This window comes from Balaenoptera acutorostrata, chromosome 12 (genome assembly GCF_949987535.1).
Source record: "Balaenoptera acutorostrata chromosome 12, mBalAcu1.1, whole genome shotgun sequence".
NCBI classification, from domain to species: Eukaryota; Metazoa; Chordata; class Mammalia; order Artiodactyla; family Balaenopteridae; genus Balaenoptera; species Balaenoptera acutorostrata.
Window position 1 is genome coordinate 74347438 of NC_080075.1, and position 25085 is coordinate 74372522.

General features: G+C 39.6%; 1 protein-coding gene across 26 annotated transcripts in view; it reads left to right on the plus strand.

Moving 5' to 3' along the window:
* Nucleotides 1-25085, plus strand: part of DTNB (dystrobrevin beta) — a 255206-nt gene that overhangs the window by 186304 nt on the left and 43817 nt on the right. For 19 of the 26 annotated variants that reach the window (XR_009009899.1, XR_009009898.1, XR_009009901.1 and 16 more), the window contains 2 exons: nucleotides 10402-10491; nucleotides 14313-14400. Coding sequence is in view for 17 of the 26 variants with exons in the window: in XM_057558169.1 (XP_057414152.1) it covers nucleotides 10402-10491; nucleotides 14313-14400 (178 nt within the window). In the remaining 9 variants the exon portion in view is untranslated. Of the gene's footprint in view, nucleotides 1-4802; nucleotides 4879-10401; nucleotides 10492-14312; nucleotides 14401-25085 lie in introns of those variants that run through there. The other 7 variants (XR_009009902.1, XR_009009905.1, XR_009009904.1 and 4 more) reach the window with 2 other exon arrangements.

A 25085-nucleotide genomic window follows, 5' to 3' on the forward strand; every position in this document is an offset into this window, starting at 1 on the left:
GAAGGAAAAGCAGTTTTTAAAGACCAGAAGATGCTACAATATAAATACTATTTCTGAGCTGTAGAAACATGACCAGGTTAAGAGGTGGGTTGTTAAAATGGCTTTTTGCCTGGGTGCCAAGGTAAAAAGTTTATCTTGTTATCTACAGAAAACAGTGGAATGACAAAAGCCACGGCATGCTGCTTTTTCAGACTGAAAACAACAGCGGTGTGGGGAAACTGAGAAAAGAGGCAAAATGAAATTGGTCAAGGCAGAAACTATTCATATGTGGACTCGGGCCACTGATTGTCTTTCTTTCTGTGAAATGAGAAAAATAGAGTTTGGTTGAAAAGCAAGAACTAATGAGGTTTTCAGCGTGGCCATGAAACAACTACCTTGTGTGAATTCTTCGTGAGAACCTCTCCAAGGCAACTCAGGAATTATTTTTTTCTCCAATCTTTTTTTGTTTTGTTTTGAAAGACAGAAAAGCAGAGTAATTGAAAATTAACACATAATCTTATGGAACTGCAGGGTCTCAGTGTTGGCAGATTTCCAAAGTTTGTCTGATGGCCTGGGCACCCTGCCAATTTTCAACTGCTTCTGGGTTGGGATTAAATTCCATTTCCATTCAAGCATTTAAGGTAAACCCTTCAGCAGTTCTAACTCAGGTCAGTACGGACTAAAAGCCTATTTCCAATTCCATACTTCAAAACCTTAATTTGAATAGTTTCCTCCTCTCGTTGGACTGAGGCTTGAGGTCCTAAATGTGAGCAAGAATCACATCTATTATGGACTGTCAGCAAAGCAGAGGGGAAGAAAGAACAGGCTTGCAGAGAAAGATGGTGAGTTGAGTGTTGTCATGCTTGGATTGAGATGCCTGAGGGATCCTGGGAGTGAAGACAGGCTCTGTAGATTTTGGATGCTGGGGGGCTCTTTCTGGCTTGAGTTAGGTACCTTTGGTTAAAACACAGGAGGAAGATTTTGGGAGGCAGATAGCAGAGTTATGTTGAGTTAGAGGTGCCTGTGGGACACCAGGGAACCAGACCACAGCATGAGTTCTTGTCCTCCAGATACTTCCTTCCAGCTACCTTGGATTCATGCTAGCAAAGGGCAGACCAGTCCTGAGATCCAACAAATGACCAGTAGAACTTACACACACACACACACACACACACAGCCTCTCTCTCTCTCTCTCTCTCTCTCTCTCTCTCTCTCTCTCTCTCTCTCTCTCAGCTGACTTGGTGCAGTGCGCTGCTTTCTAATGATGGGATGCTCCACAAGCTTGCGCACATGATGGAAATTCCTATAGCAATCCTCAAATTCCTGCGCTGATCTGGCTTAGACCTACATGGTTTTTTTATTCCTTTTAATATCAAACTATTAAAATATTTCAACTTCTTTTAATAAGCAGACATTTAAGACAATCAGTGCTATAGTAAAAGGTCTTACCTTTTCCTGGATCTTATTAGGAAACCTCCAGTGTACTCCCCACCAATCCAGTCTTGTCTTTGCAACCAAAGGGATTTTTCTGAAATGCAGATCTGAGTATGTTACTCTCCTGGATAAAAATCTCCAGTGGGCTCTTCCTTTCTGCAATGCTGTCCAAGAGCATGGATATGTTTTGTGCTAACTGGTATGGTAGCCATTAGCCATATGTGGGTATTGAACACTTGAAATGTGACTGGGGCAACACAGTGAATTTTAAGTTTTATTTAATTTGAATTAATTTGAATTTAAACAGCCACATGTGGCTAGTGGCAGTGCAGTTCTGCAGGATAAAGCCCACATTCTTCATTTCTGAGCTGACCCTTGCTAGCCTCTCCAGCCGTGCCTATTCCACTCTTTCTACTTGGCATCTACACTCAGAATTACTTAATCACTCACAGTTCCCCAAGTAGGTTTCTGCATATGCTGCTTCCGCCTTGGTGCTTCCCATCCTTTTTCCTGTTATTCCCCTCTCCTTGTCATCTAATTCCGCCTTCTTAACTTAGCTTCTACCCCTCCAGGAAGCCTTCCCTGAATCCTAAAACTAGATTAAGTGTTCGTCTTCTGTGATCTGTAACATCTTCTACATATCACACTGTTGTAACTACCTATTTGTTCCATGCCTTTCTAGACTCTTAGCTCCCTGAGGGCAAGGACTCACCAGGCTTTCTCCAGAAACCTATTCCTTTTCTCCAAATCTTGCTGCTGCTTGCCTCTTATTATCACTTCTTCTGCTAGGAAAGGGATTTTCTTCTTCAGTTATTTCAAGCACGTAGCATCTTATAATATTGCCTGCTTGTTTCATTGAGGGCTGAGAAATAAAGGACATGAGTTATACTGGACTATCAGGTTCTAATGCAGTAGCACCTGGCTCACTCCAGCTGTCCCCTCTTGGTTAGCTGTAACTTCCCTCTTTAACACTGAGAAGCCTGACTCCCATCAGTCACCATCTGTTTACTTACTCAGTCAGTTCTAGTAGCGTGTATAGCAGTTTCAGAATCGTTGATTTATTTTTTACGCAGATTATTGAGGTATTAGTCATATATTATACAGCTCATCCATTTAAAGTGTACCATTTAGTGGTTTTTAGTGTATTCACAGAGTTGTGCAGCCATTACCACAACCGATTTTAGAACATCTTCATCACCCCTCCGAATTGATTTGTTGCTAAAAAATCTCCACAGTGTGGAGGCTCAACTGTAGAGGACAAGAGTGGAAGAAGAGAGACCAGTCAAGAGGCTCTTGGAGTAGACCAAGTGGCACTGGGTGAGAAATTCCAGATGAGAAATTATGGCAGCAGTGGAGGTGGTGAGAGTGGCTGGTTTGGGGATCTGTTTTGTTTATTTATTTGTTTGTTTATTTATTTTTGGCTGCGTTGGGTCTTCGTTGCTGTGGGCAGGCTTTCTATAGTTGCGGTGAGCAGGGGCTACTATTCATTGCAGTACGTGGGCTTCTCACTGCGGCGGCTTCTCTTGTTGCGGAGCATAGGCTCTAGGCACACGGGCTTCAGTGCTTGTGGCACGCAGGCTCTAGAGCACAGACTCAGTAGTTGTGGTGCACAGGCTTAGTTGCTCCGCAGCATGTGAGATCTTCCTGGACCAGGGCTTGAACCTGTGTACCCTGCATTGGCAGGCAGATTCTCAACCACTGCGCCACCAGGGAAGTCCCTGGGGATCTATTTTGAAAGTAGAGCCAGCAGGACTTGTTAAGAGATTAGATGTGGAGCATGAGGAAAAGAGAGAAATTAAGACAACGACTCAGCTTTCGGCTTGATGACTGGGTAAATGGGGATGCTTTTTATTTAAACTGGCCAGTCTGGGGGAGTGGCAGGTGAGGAAGTAGGGTAAGGAGAATCAAGAGTTCTATTTTGAACATGTTGGGTTTGAGATGCCTGTTAGGCACGCAAGGGGAGATGTTGAACAGGCATCAAATACATGATTCTAGAGCTCCAGGGAGAGGTCAGGGCTGGAATATAAAGTTGTGAGGATTACAGCAATACCTTTTATGGAAGATTGTTCTGAGAACAAACAAAAGAAGACCTATAAAAGTATCTGATGGGTCACAGGTACTTTGTTGATAATGACTACTATGTTATCTTATTTAATCCTCCCAACACTCTCTAAAGTAAATTTCATGAGGCAGATTTTATATTATTATTATTTTACAGATGAGAGGACTAAGACATAGAGAGGTTAATGTTCAAGCTCACACAGCTAATAAGTATCAGAGTTTGGATTAAACCCAAGACTGCCTGACTCCAAAGCCCGTGCTCTCAGTTGCTATGCTCTGCTGCCTCCTACTTAGTAAATAATTCCGCTACCAGGGCTGCACACTGCCTCTCGCATGCTTGTACTGCCTCTGACCTTGTCCCACCGCTGCTTACCCTTCATTCCGACCTCCCCCGCCTCAGATCCCTTCCCCTTGCTGCCCGTCCCCACAGGAGTGCTCTTAACCTTGGCCAAATGCGCCCTCTCTTGCTACCACTGGAGATTATCACCTAGGCTCCAAAGCCCCCATCATCTTGGAGGGCAGTTCTCACACTGCAGTGTGCACCTGGAGCACTGGCAGCTCATTTCAAATGCAGATTCCCAGGCCTCGTTCCCAGATAATTTGATTCAGTAAAGCTTGAGAGTTCTGAAGGAAGAAGTCTGGGGAAACACACTTTTAGAAATGCTGCCTTTGGGACTTCCCTGGTGGCACAGTGGTTGAGAATCCGCCTGCCAATGCAGGGGACACGGGTTCGAGCCCTGGTCTGGGAAGATCCCACATACCATGGAGCAACTAAGCCCGTGAGCCACAACTACTGAGCCCGCGAGCCACAGCTACTGAAGCCCGCGCACCTAGAGCCCATGCTCTGCAACAAGAGAAGCCACCGCAATGCGAAGCCCGCGCACTGCAACAAAGAGTAGCCCCCGCTCGCCGCAACTAGAGAAAGCCCGCGCACAGCAATGAAGACCCAACGCAGCCAACAATAAAATAATAATAAATAAATCTATTAAAAAAAAAAGAAGAAGAAATGCTGCCTTTGACCCTACCAGTCCCATCAGGACCCTCTGGCCCCAACTGTGCTCATTTTTACCATTGGTTTAGAGTTGGGCGATACCTTGTGAGGGAAAGAACGCTCTTTAGGGTACCCAGGGAGAAACGTATTCATTTCATTGTCACTCCTCTTTTTAAGTCTGGTTCACTCTACTCATCCTTGCTTTTGCTGACCTCCCTAATTGGGTAGAATTCTACTATTATGTCCTCTCATAGGAGAACAGTGTCCTCATTGTAACCCTCATTACATTTGCAATTTTACTTGTTTTGTGATCATCTCTTTTCTTCTTGACTGTTAGCATCAAGAGAGCAGCAACCACGTCTGGGTTTTGCTTGCTGTGGTGTCCTCATCTCCTGGCACGGTGCTGATGCCTAGTAGGTGCTCCAAACATTGACTCAAATGTCCCATTTCCATCAGAAGTGCTATTCAAACTGTTGTATACTCAGGCATGAAAATCACCTACTTTTATGGATTGAATTGATGTTTAACAGCTTAGAAATAGAACAATTATTATTTTTATTATTTTATTATTTTATGGGGTTCCAAACTTTTGACTCTGCTTTAGAAAAGCAGATTTCTAAAGCAAAATCTATTTGTAACTTGGGGGTTGTATATGTGTTGCATGTACACATTGCAACACATTTTATGCATATATGCATAATCAAAAAAAGAAAGAGTTTAAATTCGAAAAGTAAATCTGGGAAAACAGGTACAGTTTTGAATATGAGTAGAATAATATAACATCCATGCCCCAAACAAAATTGTCAGAAAATTCATGGACACGTAAATTCCTTATTTACCATAGGCAGCTATTGTTAATGCTTCTCATTTTGGCTTCGATCCCTAATTATCTGGCAAACAACACTAGTTCTGAATAGCCGTCTTCGTATAACACTAAAATGGAGTTTAATGGACTGTTGCTTCCGTAGTAAATGTTTCCAGTTTCTCTTCTGCCATTTCCTTTGGAACACACCCTGGTCAGATTTTCACTGCCCATTACTCTGCCAAAACCACTCCTGTCAAGGAGACCAGTGACTTCCACATGCTAAATCCAATGGTGAATTCTCAGGACTTATCTGGCTTGACCTATCAGAGGCATTTGATGTAGATGGTCACTCCCTTCTACTTGAAACACTTTCTGCACTTGCCTCCAGATACTGTATTCTGGTTTTCCTCCTATTCCTTCTCGGCCTCCTTTGCTGGTTTTTCCATACCTCTTTGACCTGTAAATGTTAGCATACCAGAAGGGCCACTTCTCTTTTCTGTCTGTATTCACTCACTGTAGGTGATCTCATCCATACTCATGGCTTTCAATAACATCTGCATACAGGTAACTCCCAAACTTATTTTTCTGGCCCAGACCTTTTCCCTAGCTTTTCCCTTTTCCCTCACATATCTTCCTCCTAATCAGTATCTTCTTTGGATATTTAATACATATTTCATAATTAGCACATTTTAAACTGAGTTCTGTATCTTCTCCCACCAAATGTACTTCTTCTGTAGTCTTCCCCATCTCAGTGAATGGCAATCCCATTCTCCTAGTTGCTTGGTCAGAACCCTTGATTCTTCTCCCATCTAAACTGTCAGATTATTAGATCAAATCTATCCAAAAACACTGTCAAAATCTATCCAAGATCTTGCTATTTATTATCACTTCTACTGCTACTCCTATTTCCTAGCAACTCTTGTCTTTCATCTGGAATGTCCAGTAGCCTTCAAATTGCCTGCTTCTTCCCTTGCTCTCTGGCACTTTATCTTTCCTAGAGCAAACAATCCTATTAAAATATATCATACCTCACTTCTGCTCAAAACCTTCCAGTAACTTCTAATATCACAGTAAAAGCTAAAGCCTTTGTAATGGTATGCAGGGTTATATAGCCTACTTCTCAGTCTATCTGCCATGAAGACGCAGTTTTGTTTTGTTTCAATTTCTAGTTTGAAGTGGACTGATACTTTACAAAAGTATGATAAAAATAAGTTACTACAGAGAGAACTTCCACCCTGGTCATGGTGAACTAACTGGTATCAGAGTAGCTCTCCCACTATAAACTACTAGAAAACTGGTCTGAATATAAGAAACAACTGTTTTCAGGAATTAGTAAGTAGCATGGGAGTGATGCCTGAGAGAAGGGAAACAAATGAGAGAGCCCTATGATTGCCCAGGTTTTCTGCTAGAACACATTTGCCAAACTATAGTGCAGAATACAAGCAGAGCAAGGCAGTCTTGCTGAGAGTAAGAAGGTAGAGATTGGAGTTTGAGGAGGCTGGAATTTGCTGAGCAAAACACCAGAGAGGAGGAAGTGTGCAGAGGAAGAGCTCAATAAATCTGAAGACAGATCTCTTGAGTCTTTGGCTGAAAACTAAGCTGTATTTGCATAGAATGAGATTTCACAAGACCAACAAAGAACAACTACCTGGGAAAGAACAACTCCTGGAGATTTGAAAGTGGAACAACTACCTGAGCTCACATAGTTGTTTGAGTTCCAACCAACCAGAGTAGAGAGGTATCACTGAACACTTGAGGCATTCAGTAAAGACCCCAGAAAGACCACATCTTAGGAGCAGGGTGAAATTGGCCCTAAATAAAGGTTACTCTAGATCTGCACTAATGAAGCTTAAACACAGGCCTCACAAGGATCAAGCTGTTCACAAGGAAATTAAGTTACTGCCAGATTCTTTAGAGGAAGACAACAAAATCCAGACATTCAGCAACATAATACTCAGAATTTGCACCATCCAGTGAAAAATTAGAAGACATCGGAAGAAGCAGGAAAGTATGACCTGTAACCAGGAGAGAATTAGTCAATATAAACAGAGCCAGAAATAACAGACGTGATACAACTAGCAGACACGGACTTTAAAGCAGCCATGATAAATATCAAAAATATAAAAGAAAATATCAACGTAATGTGGAGAAAATGTGAGAAATAAAAAAGAACCAAGTTTGAATGTTATTGGAACTTTCTGCACATATAGTCTACTTCCATCAAAACTTTTAAAATTAAAAAAAGAGAACTTATAGAGTTGAAAAGGATTATACCTGAAATGAAAAATTCAATGGATAGACTGAACAGATTAGAAATTGCAGAATAAAAGTTCACTGAACTTAAAGACATAGCAATACAAACTATCCAAAATGAAGCACAGAGAGAAAAATGGTTGAAAAACAAACAGAGCCTCAGTGACCTCTGGGACAATGTCTAACAGAGGGGGAAGAGAAGAATTATTCAAGGAAATAATTTTTTCCAAATTTCCAAATAAATTTTTACATATTTGATGAAAACTATAAACCCGCAGATACAAGATGCTCAACACGCTATAAATAAGCAGGATAAACACAGAGAAAAACATACCAAGACACATCACAATCAAATCACAAAAAAATCACAATGATAAAGAGAAAATACTAAAAGCCGCTAGAGAAAAAAAGACATGTTACATACAGGGGAACAAGGATAAAATTTTCCAATGAGTTCTCAATAAAAATAATGCAAGCTAGAAAATGGAATGGCATCTGAAAGTGGTGAGCGAACTTAGTTTTATTCTCTCTAAAATATAAAAATTTCCTAGCTTTCTCCACTGAAAAGACCTAGAAGCAGTGACAACCCAAGAACAATAAGCACTCTAGTACCCTGATTGTGGCCTCTGAGTGCTCTTTCTCAGTAAAGGGAACCTGGGATCCTTGGAAGAATGGTTGATTCCAAGTGTGGAGCAGCATATACAAGATGAGATTGGGGCATCTTATTGTACAAAGAAGCTGATAAGCTTTAATGGATATGTCAGAAGAACACCAGAGCCTGCTTCCAGGAGTTCCCACTGGCCAAAGTTAGGACAGTTTGAACACCAAAAAGATGATTGCAATGGACTGAAGCACATCAGATACATAAAAATCTATGAGTTCATAATTATACAAAAAAAAAAAAAAACTCCTAAGGCACTAACTTGTTTTTCTGTTGTTGTTGTTAAATAATAAGAAATATCAACCATTTGGTTTACCTTTCTGAATGAGCAGTATTTCACAATAAACAAATAGAAGAAATTAATAAATGCACAAAAGATGATAAAATCGGAAAGTCAACATTTTGCCACCCCTCATGAAATAATGTATTTAGGCAAGAACCATTAGTAAATGCTAAAATTATTAGGTGAAAAGTTGATGGAGGATTTTGTAATGGAGAGATGTAACCAATAATATCTGGGGGCTTCCCTGGTGGTGTAGTGGTTGAGAGTCTGCCTGCTAATGCAGGGGACACGGGTTCGAGCCCTGGTCTGGGAAGATCCCACATGCCGCAGAGCAGCTGTGCCCATGAGCCACAATTACTGAGCCTGCATGTCTGGAGCCTGTGCTCCGCAACAAGAGAGGCCGCAACAGTGAAGAGGCCCGCGCACCGCAATGAAGAGTGGCCCCCGCTTGCCACAACTAGAGAAAGCCCTCGTACAGAAACGAAGATCCAACACAACCATAAATAAATTAAAAAAAAAAAAAAAAAAGATTCACTTCACCTCCTGTGGGCTGCTCTAGATTCTCTATGTAATCTTAAAAAAAAAAAAAAAAAAAAATCTGAATCCACTGATCAGTGTTTACATTCCATTCTATTATGTGCCTCCTGTTTGATTTATAAGTACATCATATTACATATGATGGATTCTAGCCTCTTCTCAATAACAAAACAAAAGCAAAAACTTTAGTCAACATCTAGATCTGACCCCACAGGGGCTAGAGAAACGAATTAAATGACGCCTCCAAAATGTAGGATATGCTACAAGGTAACCTGTTTTATTCGCAAGTAGATGACATGGAAGAAACAGGGAAAAGGAAGAACTGTTATAGATTAAAAACAGAAACATATAATCTAACACAAACATAAAAGAAACATATCAACCAAACGCAAAGTGTGGACCTTGTTTGGATCTTGACTTTAACTGTAAAAGGATATTTTTTTTAAGATTTGAGGAAATTTTCAGATGGACTATGATATTAAAGAATTTTTGTGATTTTTTTTTTAGGTGTGATAATGGTGTTCAGGTTGTATAAATTCTTTCTGTATCTGATAGATGTATAGGCTCAAGTATTCCCAGGTGAAATAATAAATTGTCTGGGATTACTCTAGCCACCCCCTCCTGCACAAAAAGTTGGGAGAAGGAAGAATAAATTAAACAAGTTGACAGTGTTCATTTTTGTTGAACTTTGGTGATGGGTACATGGAGGGTAGTCATTAGATTACTCTTTCTATTTTTGCGCATATTTTAATACTTCTATAGTAGAAAGTTAAAAAAAAAAAGATCATGTGCTTAAGGACCTTCCGTATATCTATAAGAGAGAGCCTCACTCAGATTATATGCAACATTGTCTTACAATTAAATACGCTCCTAACAAGTTTGGTTTAAGTACCAGTTTTACGGGAGAAAATAGAATGATGCTAAAGGCAGCGTCCTTATAGAAATAAAAAGGTTTGACTGGTATTATGAGGTAACACTGAAAACTCTTACATGCCGACAAAAGCTATAGAAGCATTAAGGGGCCACTTAGTGATTAAATGGAACCACTCTCCCTCAGTTTTCCTGCCAGAGGGCATTTCCTAAAAGGTGCATCCATCGCAGAGCCCAGAACTGGTGGGCAAGGCTCTTTGGTGGCTCCTCCTTGGTTTCTCCTTCTCAAGGGCTGTAGTGTCAGTCCGCCAAAGCTGTTTTCTAAGGGATTGCTTTGTTTAAAGGATTTGTGTGATGTATTCCCTATGGTCTAACACCATATTCCATTATGCATTGTGGTTTTTTATTGTTTTCCTCATCATGATTTTCTTTTCTATTTTTCTTTGACGTTTGCCCATTTTAATGCATGTTCATTTCTTGCTTTGCGTTTGTGTCCCGCTTGCTGTCTTTGCCTCCGTTGTTCCTAGGTTACAGTATAGCCAGGATATACCCAGTCCCTTGGCTGATGAGCATGCGCTGATAGCCTCCTTTGTGGCCCGTCTGCAGCACTGTGCACGGTCAGTGGTAGAGCAGCAGCAGGCGGGTGGCCAAGGGCTAATCAAAGGGAGGGAGAGCTCTGTAACCTGGGGTTGCCAGCTGGAAAAAGCTCTGCATGTGGGGTTTTTCTTGAGAAGCTACCAGCTATGTTTGGCGGAGTTTAAATAATTGCTAAAACATTGGCTTCTAATAGAGAAGGAGCCTTGCCAAACCTAGGCACTTACCTAAAGATATAGTCAGAAATTCTTCTTTAAAGTGGAGTTCCCTTCCTTCAGATTACACTTAAAGAGTGTATTAACCTCAGAGAAATGTGCGGTCCCAAAGGTGTGTATTCACAGAGGTATTTGATGCAACCTCTTACTGTTCATTCTTGCCTAAATAATGAAATCTTTCTGTCGACATTCAAAGTTTAGGATTGATCAACACACTTTGTCTTATCTGGGGGCTTTGACACCATCACCTTGTTACATCTTTACATGTTGCATCTTCATCTGTTCCCCAAAATCTATCATTGTTGATTATTTAAACCAGTGATTTTCAACAGTGGTACTGGGTTATTGTCACCTGAGAGACTTTTACCAAACTATATATACCTCTGTGTATTATAATAATTATATGTATTATAATAGACCCACATACCTCTTTCCCTGGAAACTACTGTTAATATGGGAATATGACTGATCCCTCAGTGGATTATGGTGGAAAAACATTTGATAACCACTATAACCACTAACTATAGCAAAGTTAACCCTTTAAAAGAGTTAATACCAAACAAAGTGCCATTACATTCAGGCAGACCCAAAGCCACCTGCCCAGTCCATGCCCACACCTGCCACCATTCTGCAAGGAGAATGGCAGGTAAAGTTTAAATAATCCCCTTTACATAGCAGCAGAGTCTCTGTGCCAAACAACCTGAGATTCTTATTCTTAGAGAGAAAACTATAATTTTTATAAACTTAAACACATGAGAGAGGCTGGAGCCTTAAATTTTGATCTTAGTTTTACCTTTAACATGCTATGGTTTCATGGGAAGCTCTTATTCGCCATGATAACAGAAAAATAAATTAATAATCAACTTTAAAATATATATCCTTGGGGCTTCCCTGGTGGCGCAGTGGTTAAGAATCCACCTGCCAGTGCAGGGGACACGGGTTTGAGCCCTGGTCCGGGAAGATCCCACATGCCGCAGAGCAACTAAGCCCGTGTGCCACAACTACTGAGTCTGTGCTCTAGAGCCCGCAAGGCACAACTACTGAAGCCTGTGCGCCTAGAGCCCGTGCTCTGCAACAAGAGAGGCCACCGCAGTGAGAAGCCCGCACACCGCAATGAAGAGTAGCCCTCACTCGCCGCAACTATAGAAACCCTGCACGCAGCAACGAAGACCCAACACAGCCAAAAATAAATTAATTAATTAAAAAATAATAATAATAAAATAAAATATATATCCTTGAAAAGGACTGTTTTAAGTATTATACTTCATAGCATTTCGCATAGTTTTCCCAGTATGACCAAGTGGCGTTATTACTTTTAGGCATTTATCTATCTCTAAAGCCTTAGACTATTGGCTTCTCCTACCTCCCAACTATGTTTAATAGGCTTATTCTGTAGGAGGGATGCCTGGTAATTGTGCATTGTATCATAGAGTGTCTCCTCATCCAGCAGATGATTTCTGAGCACTCTATCCCAGCCCCTTGGTCTCTAGGAAGAGAGTTTTCTTAACCCTGGCAGGACAGCTTATTTATTATCAGTAAGGGCAATTGTCCAAGTTATTAAAAATTTCCATGGTGAATATAGCAGCAGAATTTTAGACAGACACTACTACCTGATAGCCCAGGAAGATTTATGCTAAGTTTAACTGAGATCCTCAAGTCTTATGGCTTAGGGATTAGGCTCCCTGAGCAAGAATTGGTGGCCAGGAGCCTTGGAAGAACATGAGGATTGGGTGAGTACTGCATCTCTTCTTGATTTATAGTCTAAGGAACTGAGCTTCATACTTCCTCAAAGAAGTCAGAAATTTCCTGGCTAACTAATTCTGAGATTGAAAATCATCTCAAGCAAAAGAATAAGGAACCTTTCTAATTTCCCTCATAGTTTTCACTGACCTTAAAACCTCTCATCAACATAAAGTTCTAGTTTCTGGCTTGAAAGGATAGCCAGTTAAAGCAATCATGTCATCCACACTCGGGTTTGAATGACAGATAAAATTGACCTTCCTAGGGAGATGGAATGTGATGGAGAAGGAGGAGCTCTTTTGCACAGAGAAGCCTATTGTGTCCCTTGCCAAAAAACAGAGGTCAGCCACTTCAAGTCCCACTTCTTAAGCTGCCGTTCCCTCCATAATAGTATCCACTTGTGTTGTTAAATGTTCATTTTGTTGTTATTTACAAGATAAAGATAGTCCTTTTCTTTCAGACAAACATCTTTAAGGCACAAGTATTATAGTTCAGCCCTGACCTTGGGGTCTTGACCCTAAAGTATTAAAGTCAACTGATGGTAGCATGTTCTTATTACAAGATCATCTTTTGAGAAAGTGGTTATATATGCTAGAGACTGACGTTTGCACACCTAAAATTATATAGTGTTGAGAAGTGTCATTGCCAGAAGGCAGTGACAGTGGCAGCACATTTTTTAATCCATCCTAGAGGAAAGACCAAGTTAAGCTTAAAGAGTTAGCCACGGAGATAGAAATATAGGATGGTTAAAAAAAAAAAAAAATCTAGGAAAAATACAGTTGATTTCATACATGAAAAGTCCAGACAGGTTTCTATTGATTTAACTCCATCCTTCCCAGATTCCCCTCAGTAATTATAACAAGATTTGATGAATATTGAACTCATGTCTTTTTTTCATATTTCATATTTTGTCATACTGTTAAATTCCAGTCAGGGGTTTGTGGAACTCCAAGAACCTAGAGCCAAAGTAGAAGCAAGCCACAACAGCAGCCATCTCTCATCACTTAGTCATCATTATTATTGTTGTCTTAAAACATCTGTCAGACTTAAACAAAGAAGAATTACATAGCCACAGTCCCGATTAATCTAGGAGTGCCCTGATATGAATAAATAGCAGTTGACATCACATGCTAAATTAAAGATGTCAATCATAATCAGCAAGAAGTTCCATGTGAGCAGCACATATACACAGAACTAGCCTCCTGCTCAAGGAGGCTTCTTTTATTCAGGTGCGGCACTTTCTGATGTCCCACCTTACTGGATCTCTAAATTTTTAGAATGCTGGAACTCTTGTTAAGAGTAATGGACTAAATTAATTCACTCTAAAATGGGACTGCAGTTGTAGAACAAGCATGGTAAAAGAAGAGAAAGAGGCATTGAAGGGGAACGTTTGACGGCATCTTCCCCAACTTTACCATATTGTAAGCCTGCCCTAGCTTAGGTTCCTCAGTTTTGCTCAGCCAGTGTTAAGGGTACTTTTCCTCAGCCCTCTGTTTTTCATGATGCTTTAGTTTTCTTTCGGGCTTTTTGAATTCAAGACCTATATCTAAAAGTCATGAGGTTTTCTTAAAACAGTTGATAGGAAATCACTCCCTCAGGCTTTATAGATGCCCTGTCTTTTCTCAGCCCTTGCATTCAAAAAGAAGTGTCTCCTCTGAAGGTGTGAGAGCCAACAGGGATATACTGCCGAAGAGAAATGTTATGCGTGGCCTTGTCATTTCTCTAAATCCTCTTTGTCTCAGAAGACCATTAGTATCTATGATTCAGGTCTCCATTTCTTTTGTTACCATTCTTTTTCACAAGTGTTTCTCCCATCTGTTCTTTCTGAGAGAGAAGCAAGAGTAGGGGATGTTTAATACATACCTGTTGAATTTTTATCTCCTTGGCAGTGTCCTGGACAGTCCTAGCCGACTGGATGAGGAACACCGGCTTATAGCTCGCTATGCTGCCCGGCTGGCTGCAGAGGCAGGAAACATGGTGAGTAAATAGAGGATTCCAGTAGAGTAGCAGAAATTTGCATTACTTTATTTATTTATTTATTTAAATAGATTTATTTATTTATTTATTTATTTATTTATTGGCTGCATTGGGTCTTCATTGCTGCGTGTAGGCTTTCTCTAGTTGTGGCGAGCAGGGGCTACTTTTCGTTGTGGTGCGTAGGCTTCTCATTGCGGTGGCTTCTCTTGTTGTGGAGCACAGGCTCTAGGCACGCAGGCTTCAGTAGTTGTGGCATGCGGGCTCAGTAGTTGTGGCACACGGGCTTAGTTGCTCCACGGCGTGTGGGATCTTCCCGGACCAGGGCTCGAACCCATGTCCCCTGCATTGGCAGGTGGATTCTTAACCACTGCACCACCAGGGAAGCCTGCATTACTTTAATATACAAGTGGAATGGGAATGGTAAACATGAAACTCAGGAGAGCAGATATCTCAGAGACAGGAGGAGGGGAATTGGTTTAGGGAAGGGATTGCAGTGGCCTTTAATTTTATCTACAGTATCTTCTTTTAAAAGTGAATCAATAAAAGAAAATCAAAGAACCAGAATTTGGTTCTTTAAAAAGATTGGTAAGATTAATAAGCCTCTAGAAATTCTGATCAAGAAGAAAGGAAAGAGGATGTGGAGAAAAGGGAACCCTTGTACACTGTTGGTGGGAATGTAAATTGGTCCAGCCACTATAGGAAACAGTATGGAGGTTCCTTGAAAAACTAAAGATAGAACTACTATGCGATCGGCAATTCCACTCGTGGGTGTATATCTGGAAAAAATGAAAACACTAATTCGAAAAGATACATGCACCCCAGTGTTCATAGCAGCACTATTTACAATAAGCAAGCCATGGAAGCAACCCGAGTACCCATCAACAGATTATAGGATTAAGAAGATGTGAGAGATGTGCGCGCACGCACACACACACACACACACACACACACACACACACACACACACACACTGGAATATTACTCAGCCATACAAAAGAATAAAATATTGCCATTTGTGCGACTTCCCTGGTAGCACAATGGTTAAGAATCCGCCTGCCAATGCAGGGGACACAGGTTCGATCCATGGTCCAGGAAGATTCCACATGCCGTGGAGCAACTAAGCCCACGCATCACAGCTACTGAGCCCATGTGCCACAACTACTGAAACCCGTGCGCCTAGAGCCTGTGCTCCACAACAAGAGAAGCCGCCGCAATGAGAAACGTACACACCACAACGAAGAGTAGCCCCTGCTCGCCACAACTAGAGAAAGAAAAGCCCGCGCACAGCAAAAAAGACCCCATGCAGCCATAAATAAATAAGTAAATAAATAGATAAATAAATAAAAATATATTGCCATTTGCAGCAACATGGGTGGACCTAGAGAATATTATGCTTAGTGAAATAAGTCAGACAGAGAAAGACAAATTCTATACAATATCATTTATATGTGGAATCTAAAAAATAATACAAATCAATGTATATACAAAAACAGAAACAGTCTCACAGACATAGAAATCAAACTTGTGGTTACTAAAGGGGAGAAGGAGGCAGGGAGGGACAAATTAGGGATATGGGATTAACAGATACAAACTACTATACATAAAATAGATAAGCAACAAAGATTTACTATGTAGCATAAGGAATTATACCTATTATCTCGTAATAACCTATAATGGAATATAATCTGCAAAAACCCTGAATCACTATACTGTATACCTGAAACTAACACAATATTATAAATCAACTATACTTCAGTTAAAAAAAAAAGAAGGAAGAAAAAAATGCAAATAACCAATATCAGGAATGAAATAAGGGACATACTACAGAGTCTATAAACATTATAAGGATGATAAGAATATTATGAACAACTTTTTGCCAGTAAGTTTGACAACCTAGCTGACATAGACAAATTTCTTGAAAGATACAATTTAACAAAACTGACATAAGAATAAATAGAAAATCTAAATAGTCCTAAATCTGTTAAAGAAATTGAATTAATAATTAACTTCAAAAACTCTAAGCTCAGGGACTTCCCTGGTGGCACAGTGGTTAAGAATTCGCCTGCCAATGAAGGGGACACGGGTTTGCGCCCTGGTCCGGGAAGATCCCACATGCCGTGGAGCAACTAAGCCCGTGTGCCACAGCTACTGAGCCTGCGCTCTAAAGCCTGCAAGCCACAAATACTGAGCCCACGTGCCACAACTACTGAAGCTTGCACGCCTAGAGCCCGTGCTCTGCAACAAGAGAAGCCTCTGCGATGAGAAGCCTGTGCACTGCAATGAAGAGTAGCCCCCGCTCGCCGCAAGTAGAGAAAGCCCGTGTGCAGCAACGAAGACCCAACGCAGCCATAAATGAATAAATAAATAAATGAATAAAAATTCTAAGCTCAGATGGCTTAATTGTTGAATACTATCATATGTTTAAGGAAGAAATAATAATCTGGCACAAACTTTCAGAAAATAGATAAAGAAGTCATTTTATCAGGCCACTATAACCTGATACCAAAATAATACAAGGGCATTACAGGAGAAGAAAGTTGATGGCCAAGTTCTATCATGAACACAGATGCAAAAATCCTTAACAAAATATTAGCAAATTGAATCCAGCAATATGTAAAAAGGATAATACTCCATGATCAAGTGAGGTTTATCCTAGGAATGCAAATTTATTTAACACATGAAAACAGCCTATGTAATTCACCATATTAGCAATTTAAAGAAGAAAATTATAATATTTCAATAGATGCAGAAAAAGTTTGTCAAAATACAATGCCCATTTTTGATAAAACTTCTCAATACTATAGGAGTAGAAGAAACTCCTTTAACCTGGTAAAGAACACCTACAAAAACCCTATAGCTTATATGACACTTAAAGGTTAAATTTTGGAATATTTCCCCCTAATATTGCAAACAAGTCATAGATGTCTACTTCTACCACCTCTATTCAAAATTGTCCTGGGGGTCCCAGTCAGTGCAGCATGACAAGAAAAAAGGGACATAAATATTGTAAAGGAAGATGTGAAACTGTCATTATTTGCAGATGACCTGATTCTATATAGGAAGTCCTAAGGAAAGTCCTACAAGAACACTACTAGAACAGATACATGACTTTATAGCAGTGTTGCAGCATACAAAGTCAATATTTAAAAATTGATTGTATTTCTATCTACTAGCAGTGAACAATTAAGAATTAAATTTAGGAAAAATAACATTTACTATAACATTAAAAACCATCAAATACTTATGGATAAATTTAATGAAAGATGTTCAGGACTGAAAACTATAAAATATTGCTAAGAGAAATTAAAGAAAACCTAATAAATGGAGAGGTATAGCCATATTCAAAAGATTCAATATTAGTAAAATGGTATATTTTCCCAAATTGGTCTATAAATTCAGTACCAATCAAAATGCCAACTGATTTTCAAATATATTTAGAAAACCAAAACAGTCTTGGAAAAGAGCAAAGTTGGAGGATTCAACCCTACTTGACATCAAGACTTACTCTAGGGACTTCCCTGGTGGTCCAGTAGTTAAGACTCCACGCTCCCAATGCAGGGGGCCCGGGTTTGATCCCTGGTCAGGGAACTAGATCCCACATGCTGTAACTAAGAGCCCGCTAGAAGAGCCCACATGCCACAACTAAAGATCCCACATGCCACAACTAAAGATCCCACGTGCCACAACTAAGACCCAGTGCAACCAAATAAATAAATATTTTTTTAAAAAAAGACTTACTCTGGGCTTCCCTGGTGGCGCAGTCATTGAGAATCTGCCTGCTAATGCAGGGGACACGGGTTCGAGCCCTGGTCTGGGAAGATCCCACATGCCGCGGAGCAACTAGGCCCGTGAGCCACAACTACTGAGCCTGCGCGTCTGGAGCCTGTGCTCTGCAACAAGAGAGGCCGCAATAGTGAGAGGCCCGCGCACCGCGATGAAGAGTGGCCCCCGCTTGCCGCAATTAGAGGAAGCCCTTGCACAGAAACGAAGACCCAACACAGCCTAAATAAATAAATAAACTTATAAAAAAAAAAAAAAAAGACTTACTCTAAAGCCACAGTAATCAGGAAAGTATGGTATTGGCAAAAGGATAGGCAAATCATCCATAAAATAGATGCACACATATAAGTTCAAGTGACTTTCAACAAGGCACAAAAGCAATTCAATTGGGAAAGGAAAGTCTTTTTAACAAATGCTGCTGGAACAACTGTTTATCTGTATGAAAAGAAAGAACAACTGTTTGTATGAAAAGAAAGAACCTCTACCCCTACCTCACACCATACATAGAAACCAATTTGAAATGTATCATAAACTTTAAATGTAAAAGCTAAAACCATAAAGCTATTAAAAGAAAACAGAAAAATATCTTTATGACCTTGGGGCAGGCGAAGATTTCTTAGAGAGGTTATAAGAATCACAAACCATTGGGTCCAGTATTGTTCTGGAGTGAAATTAGACAGGACAGGCAGGCCAAGATCTCGCAGGACAATATTCTACAGTGTTAGTTTTAGAAATGTGTACTAATTTATGTTTACTTCCTCACAGGGAAATAGAGTTATGAAAGCTGCCAATAGAGAGTTTTGCTTTCTTTCTCTCTCAAAATGTAATTTATTCCTTTGGGTTTGTTTAGCCTTCAAAATCTTTTCCTTGAGAATCTAATACTAAGTCATACATCTGACTCTAACATTCCAACTCTAAAGGTTAGTGAAATGGAACAGAATAGGGGTAAAAAATGTCTGGGAAAAAGACTAGTTTTATTTAATTAATTAGTTAAAGCCTACACATGCCCTCAATCAGTCACAAATGTTTGTTATTTTAGAAATTAAAATTTATAAATAACATTAAATTTTTTGAAATGGAATAACATTGTGGTGGATTTTTAAAATTAAGTATACGTAATACCATTATATAGTCTTGTTGACTTTACATAGTACTTTTTAAAATTTGTAAATAAAAGCTCCAAAGCCGTTTGACCCTGAAAAGGAGATCCTAGTACTCCTTTACTGCAAACAAGATAAATCTGTTTACACCTGATAGTTTCTGATGCCAGTTCTCTAATTCATGTGAAAATAGTTGTTAGAATGGTCTTGAGACTAAATACTGATATGGCCCCTTTCATCTTCAGTTTATTTTCCTAAGTGTAGTTATCTTATAAATATTGGGTCTCTCAGGAAGGACTCTTCTTAACTAGATTTCTATTAAACAGAAGACTTCTAATCTGCTAATCTCTCACTGATACAAGTGCTTTGCATAAAGTGGGTGTAGTGCTCAAAAGAATTTATTTATAGCCTGCCAGATAGGCTTTGTATTGATTTTTTTTTTTTTTCAAAAACCTTCTACAAGAAAGACCATTAAATCATTTTAGCAGCCGGCATTACACCCTGTGAAATGCTCCAGCATCAGACCCTCACGTCTCCCCAGGTGGCAGACATGGCCACTGGAACCTCTTCAGGCTGACCCTCAGATAGAGAAATTGTAGGTTGCTTAGATGAGCCAGGAGAGCTAATTTGTTTTCCTGAAGTGCCTAAATTCCATTTTAAAACAACAACAACAAAAATACAGTGTGTGGCAAATCATGGTAATAACAGCAAATCTTAAATTTCATCACAAACATCACTTGCATTAGATGTAGTCAGGTGGTTTTTGTTTATTTAAAAAAATTTTTTTTCTTTATGAAAAAATTAAAAACTCATTATGGAAAACTTGGAAGAAAGGTGAAAGGAAAGGGAAACCATTGTCCATTGTCATGCTACCTAACATTTACACATTTTTGAGATTTTTTTTTCACATAGCCCAGTCCCGGACTTCACAGCCTCATCATCCTGTCAGCTGCTCCACCCATGCACCATTCCAGAAATGTCCTTACGGCTTCTTAGAATTAAAGATCAAGAGTATTTTCATGTGGTGTTTTGCGCACATTTAATGACTTAAAACCCCTATAAAATAGTCATTGTCAAACCTGGCTACATATTCTAATCTTTCGTACAACACTTAAAATATACGTAGATTCTTGGCCTTGCCTTAGACCTACTGAATCAGAACCTCTGGGTTTAGTAGGGTCCATTGATTTTAGTTTAAAAAAAAAAAAAAGAAAACTTTCAGTCTTTTGATTTACAGCTAGCTTGGGAACCACTCTCCTAAAAAACATTACTGGGTTTTTGAGAGCAAGAGAGAGGTATTAATAATCCATAGCCCTCCAGTTAGTCTAAGCGAGGTTGGGATGATGGGAAGGCTGCCCTTGGGATGCAGTGAAAGTCTGGTTGATATCAGGCACATCTCTGTGGAACTCCTCCTGCCAAGTTCATCCAGATGGGAAACTTCCAGTCTCTTTTTAGGAGGCTCCAGAAATGCATACCAGCAGATTACAGTTTGCTGACTATGTTGGCTTTCCTTGGTTTCATATTTGCCCAGTTTTGCTCAGTGGGGTCTTGTTCCTTATCCTGTATTTTTCAGATGTGTCTCTATCTCATTAAAGATGATGGAGCTCTGTGAGATTACCTAAACCTAAGAGAATACTAGTGTAACAGAGGAAGGGATCCTCTTCACATCTCTTTCCATAAATATTCCCATTTTACAGACAAGAAAATAAAGGTATATAGTAAAATAAAGTAACAAGTTTACATGCAACTAAGTAGCGAACCCTTGGATTCTTAAGTGGTCCACCTACTTCCATTCTTATCCCACTACAGTAAATCCTCCACTTAGTAGCCAAAGCAGTGTTTGTTTGTTTTTAATAAGCTTCATTATAGAACAATTTTAGATTTACAGAAAAATTATTAAGCTAGTACAGAGAGTTGCCTTATAACCCATGTTCCGTTTCCCCTATTATTAACATTTTACCTTAGTATAGCATGTTTGTTGCAATTAATGAGCCAATATCAACACATTATTATTAACTAAAGTCCATGCTTTATTCAGATTTTGTTAGTTTTTACCTAATGTCTTTTGTCTGTTCTGGGGTTCCATCCGAGATACCACATTACATTTAATTGTCGTTATCTCCTTAGGCTCCTCTGGTCTGTGACAGCTTCTCTGACTTTCCTTGTTTTTTTGTTTGTTTTTTATTTATTGAAACAGTTGATTTACAATATTGTGTTAGTTTCAGGTGTACAGCAAAATGATTCAACTATATATATAGTTATATCCTATATGATAATATATATGATAATCCTATATGATATATAGGATTATTTTCCATTATAGCTTATTACTGACTTTCCTTGTTTTTGATGACCTTGACAGTTTTGAGGAATGTCCCTTAATGGGGATTTGTCTGTTTTTCTCATGATTAGACTGGGATTATGGGTTTTGGGGAGGAAGAGATAAGTGCTATTTTCCTCACGTCACATCATACATAAATAATATCAACGTAACTTATCACTGTTGATGTTGACCTTGATCACCTGGCTGAGGAAGCTTTTTTCAGGTTTCTCCGACATAAAGTTACTCTTTTGTCCCCTTTCCACACTGTCCTCTTTGGCAGGAGGTCACTATGGACAGGCCACGCTTAAGGAACAGGGAGTTAGGCTCCACCTCCTTGAGGGCAGAGTATTTGGAATTGATTCCATGTTTCCCTGTTCAGAATCCTACAGTGGCTTCACACCACATTTGGAATGGAATGGAAACTCCACTGCATGATGAAAAGGTCCTTCATGATCTGGGCCCTCCCAGTTTATCACCTATCCCTGCCTCATAGCTCGCGCCACTCCATCAGTACTGACCAGAACACACCAACCTGGAGCACTTGTGGGCCTTTGCCCTTCTTTCTGCCCAGCAAGCCCGACCCTCCCAACCCCCAGACCTTCACCTGGTTTGCTTCCTAAGTTCATTGAGTCTTTCATAACTACCTCATTTAAAAAATCTTCTGTCTCAGTTTATTCTGTGTCATTACCCTATATTTCTTCATCAAATTTATCACTACTGATGCCATATATATATATATCACCTACATATGTATATATATTTATTTATTTATTTGTTTATCATTCTCTCCCAATGTAATGTAAGGTACATGAGGGTAGAGGCTGTATTTTATTCACTAATGCATCCTAGTTTCTGGAATAGTATCTAACACATACTAAGTGCTCAGGAAATATTTGTTGGATAAATGAATGAAGGAACTATTTAATTTTTGAAAGAAATCATCTTTAGGGATCTTCTGGCTAAAGTAATCTATGTCTTTATAAACTAACTGTTCCTTCTTTTTCCCTTCAGCGTCCTGGGGGCATTTTAGGAAGGGATACCTGGCTTTTTTTGTTTGTTTGTTTTTTTAAAGGAGTACTGTGGTGTCTAAGATAGTCAATAAATAAAATCCTACATTTCTCTGTTATTTAGTGTACACTCAACTGTGTTTGACATTTGTCTGGGTGAAATTAGCCATCATTCAGCTGTCCACTGGGGGCTCCCTGTTGTTACGTCCAGGTGAAGGAGCTAGGGTGCAGGCTGCTCCAGGTGGGACTGCTGACTAAGGGTTTGAATCTTCTTCCGCCCCTACTTCTTTATATTTGAGTAACAATGCTTCTTGGTGCCGAAGAGTCTTTCCTGGTTAGGAATCACTATTGATAATAATTCTTGATTCCTATGTTAACTTCCTCTTTGAAAGATGCTTCAGCATTGCAGTCAGACACTCAAAACTAAAAGGATTCTTTAGAAATTTCCAGTGAAATACTGTAGGGTTTTTGGGTTTTTGTCATTATATGAAACAAATTCCTTTCAGAGCTCATTTCCTCATCCATAATTTTCCCTGGTCCCACTCTCATAAGGAGCCATTAGTTTTAACTCTAGTCTTCAGGAATTGTAAACCTATTATTCGTAGCAGTTTTACTCTGAGGCAAGCCATTTTTCTGAGGTTCAACTCAGGCTCTCACAAGACTCTGAATAGAATATATAGAGAACTTGCTCAGTTGACTGCTGGCCCACTCTTCTCTGGAGGAAGAAAGATCAGTTTTCTTCCTTTTAAAGAAGGAAATTGCTTGGTAATTTGATAAAAAGGCTCCCACCCAGATTTGCTATGCTATTTTGCCCCTGTTTATTTAGGAAATTTCACATAAAAAGAATTACTTATTGCATCTTTAAACTCTAGACAGGAGACAAGGTTTCTGCTTCATCGTAGATCATGTTTTGGGAAGAACCAAGAATACCTGGAGTGAAGCGTAACTATACCAGAACCTTCATTAAGAGCTTCCACTCTGGTTAATCAATAAAAGGGAAATGTCACCTAGTCATCCATTTTCCTATTTTGTGTTGATTGGCTTCCATATTCTTAAAGGAGGTACAAGAGTCAGACCCAGTAGTGAATATGCAAATCAAAACCATAATGACTCCTCCAAAGAAGATATATAGATGGCCAATAAGCACATGAAAGTATGCTCAACATATTAGTCATTAGGGGAATACAAATCAAAATCACGAGATACCATTTTATACTCACTAGGATTACTGTGATGAAAAAAATGGGCTATAACAACGGTTGGCAAGAAAGTGGAAAAAATGGACCCCTCATATATTGCTAGTGGGAATGTAAGCTGCTACAGCCATGTAGGAAAACAGTTTAGCAGTTGCCCAAAAGGCAGTTACTATATGACCCAGCAGTTCCACTCTTAGATATATACCCAAGAAAAATGAAAGCATGTCTCTACACAGAAACTTGTCCGCAAATGCACATAGCAGCATTATGCAAAATAGCCCGCCAAAATGGGAACCCAAATGTCCCTCAGCTGTTGAATGGATGAACAAAATATGATATGTCCATATGGTGGAATATTATTCATCCATAAAGAGAAATGAAGTACTGATACATGCTACAACGTGGATGAACCTTGGAATCATTTGCCAAGTCAAAGAAGCCATACATAAAAGATCACATACTGCATGATTCCATTGGTATGAACTGTCCAGAATAGGCAAATCCATAGATAAAGAAATTAGATTAGAAGTTGTCACAAGATGTTGGAGGGGAAATGGGGAGTGACTGTGGGTTTCTTTTCAGGGTGATGAAAATGTCCTGCAAGTAGATAGTGATGATGGGCTCACAACCTCATAAATATAGTTTAAAACCACTGAATTGTATACTTTAAAAGGGTAGGTTTTAAGGCATGTAAATTATATCTCAATTTTTTTAAAAACCCACAATTAGGTACTTCACGCCCACTAGGATGGTTAAAACCAAAAAGACAATGACAAGTATTGGTGAGAATGTGGAGAAATTGGAACCCTCATTCATTGTTGGTGGGATGGTAAAATGGTTCAGCCACTTCGGAAAACAGTTTGACACTTTCTCAAAATGTTAAATACAGAGTTACCATATAACTCTGGAATTCCACTCTTAGGGATTTACCCAAGACAGATGAAAACATATATCAACACAAGATTTGTAAATGAGAGTTCAGAGCGGCTTCATTTGTGATAACCAAAAGCTGGAAACAATGGAGTACTATTCAGCAATAAAAAGGAAGGAACTCCTGATGCATGGAGCAACATGGATGAACCTCAGAAATACCATGCTAAGTGGAAGCCAGAAACCAAAGACTGCATGGTGTATGAGTCCATTTATATGAAGTTTCTAGAAAAGGCAAAACTGTAGACAGAAAGCAGATCTCTGGTTGCCTGTGGTTGGGGATGGGAGTGGAAGTTGACTACAAACTGGCATGAGGGAACTTTCTGTGGTGATGAAAGATGTTCTAAAA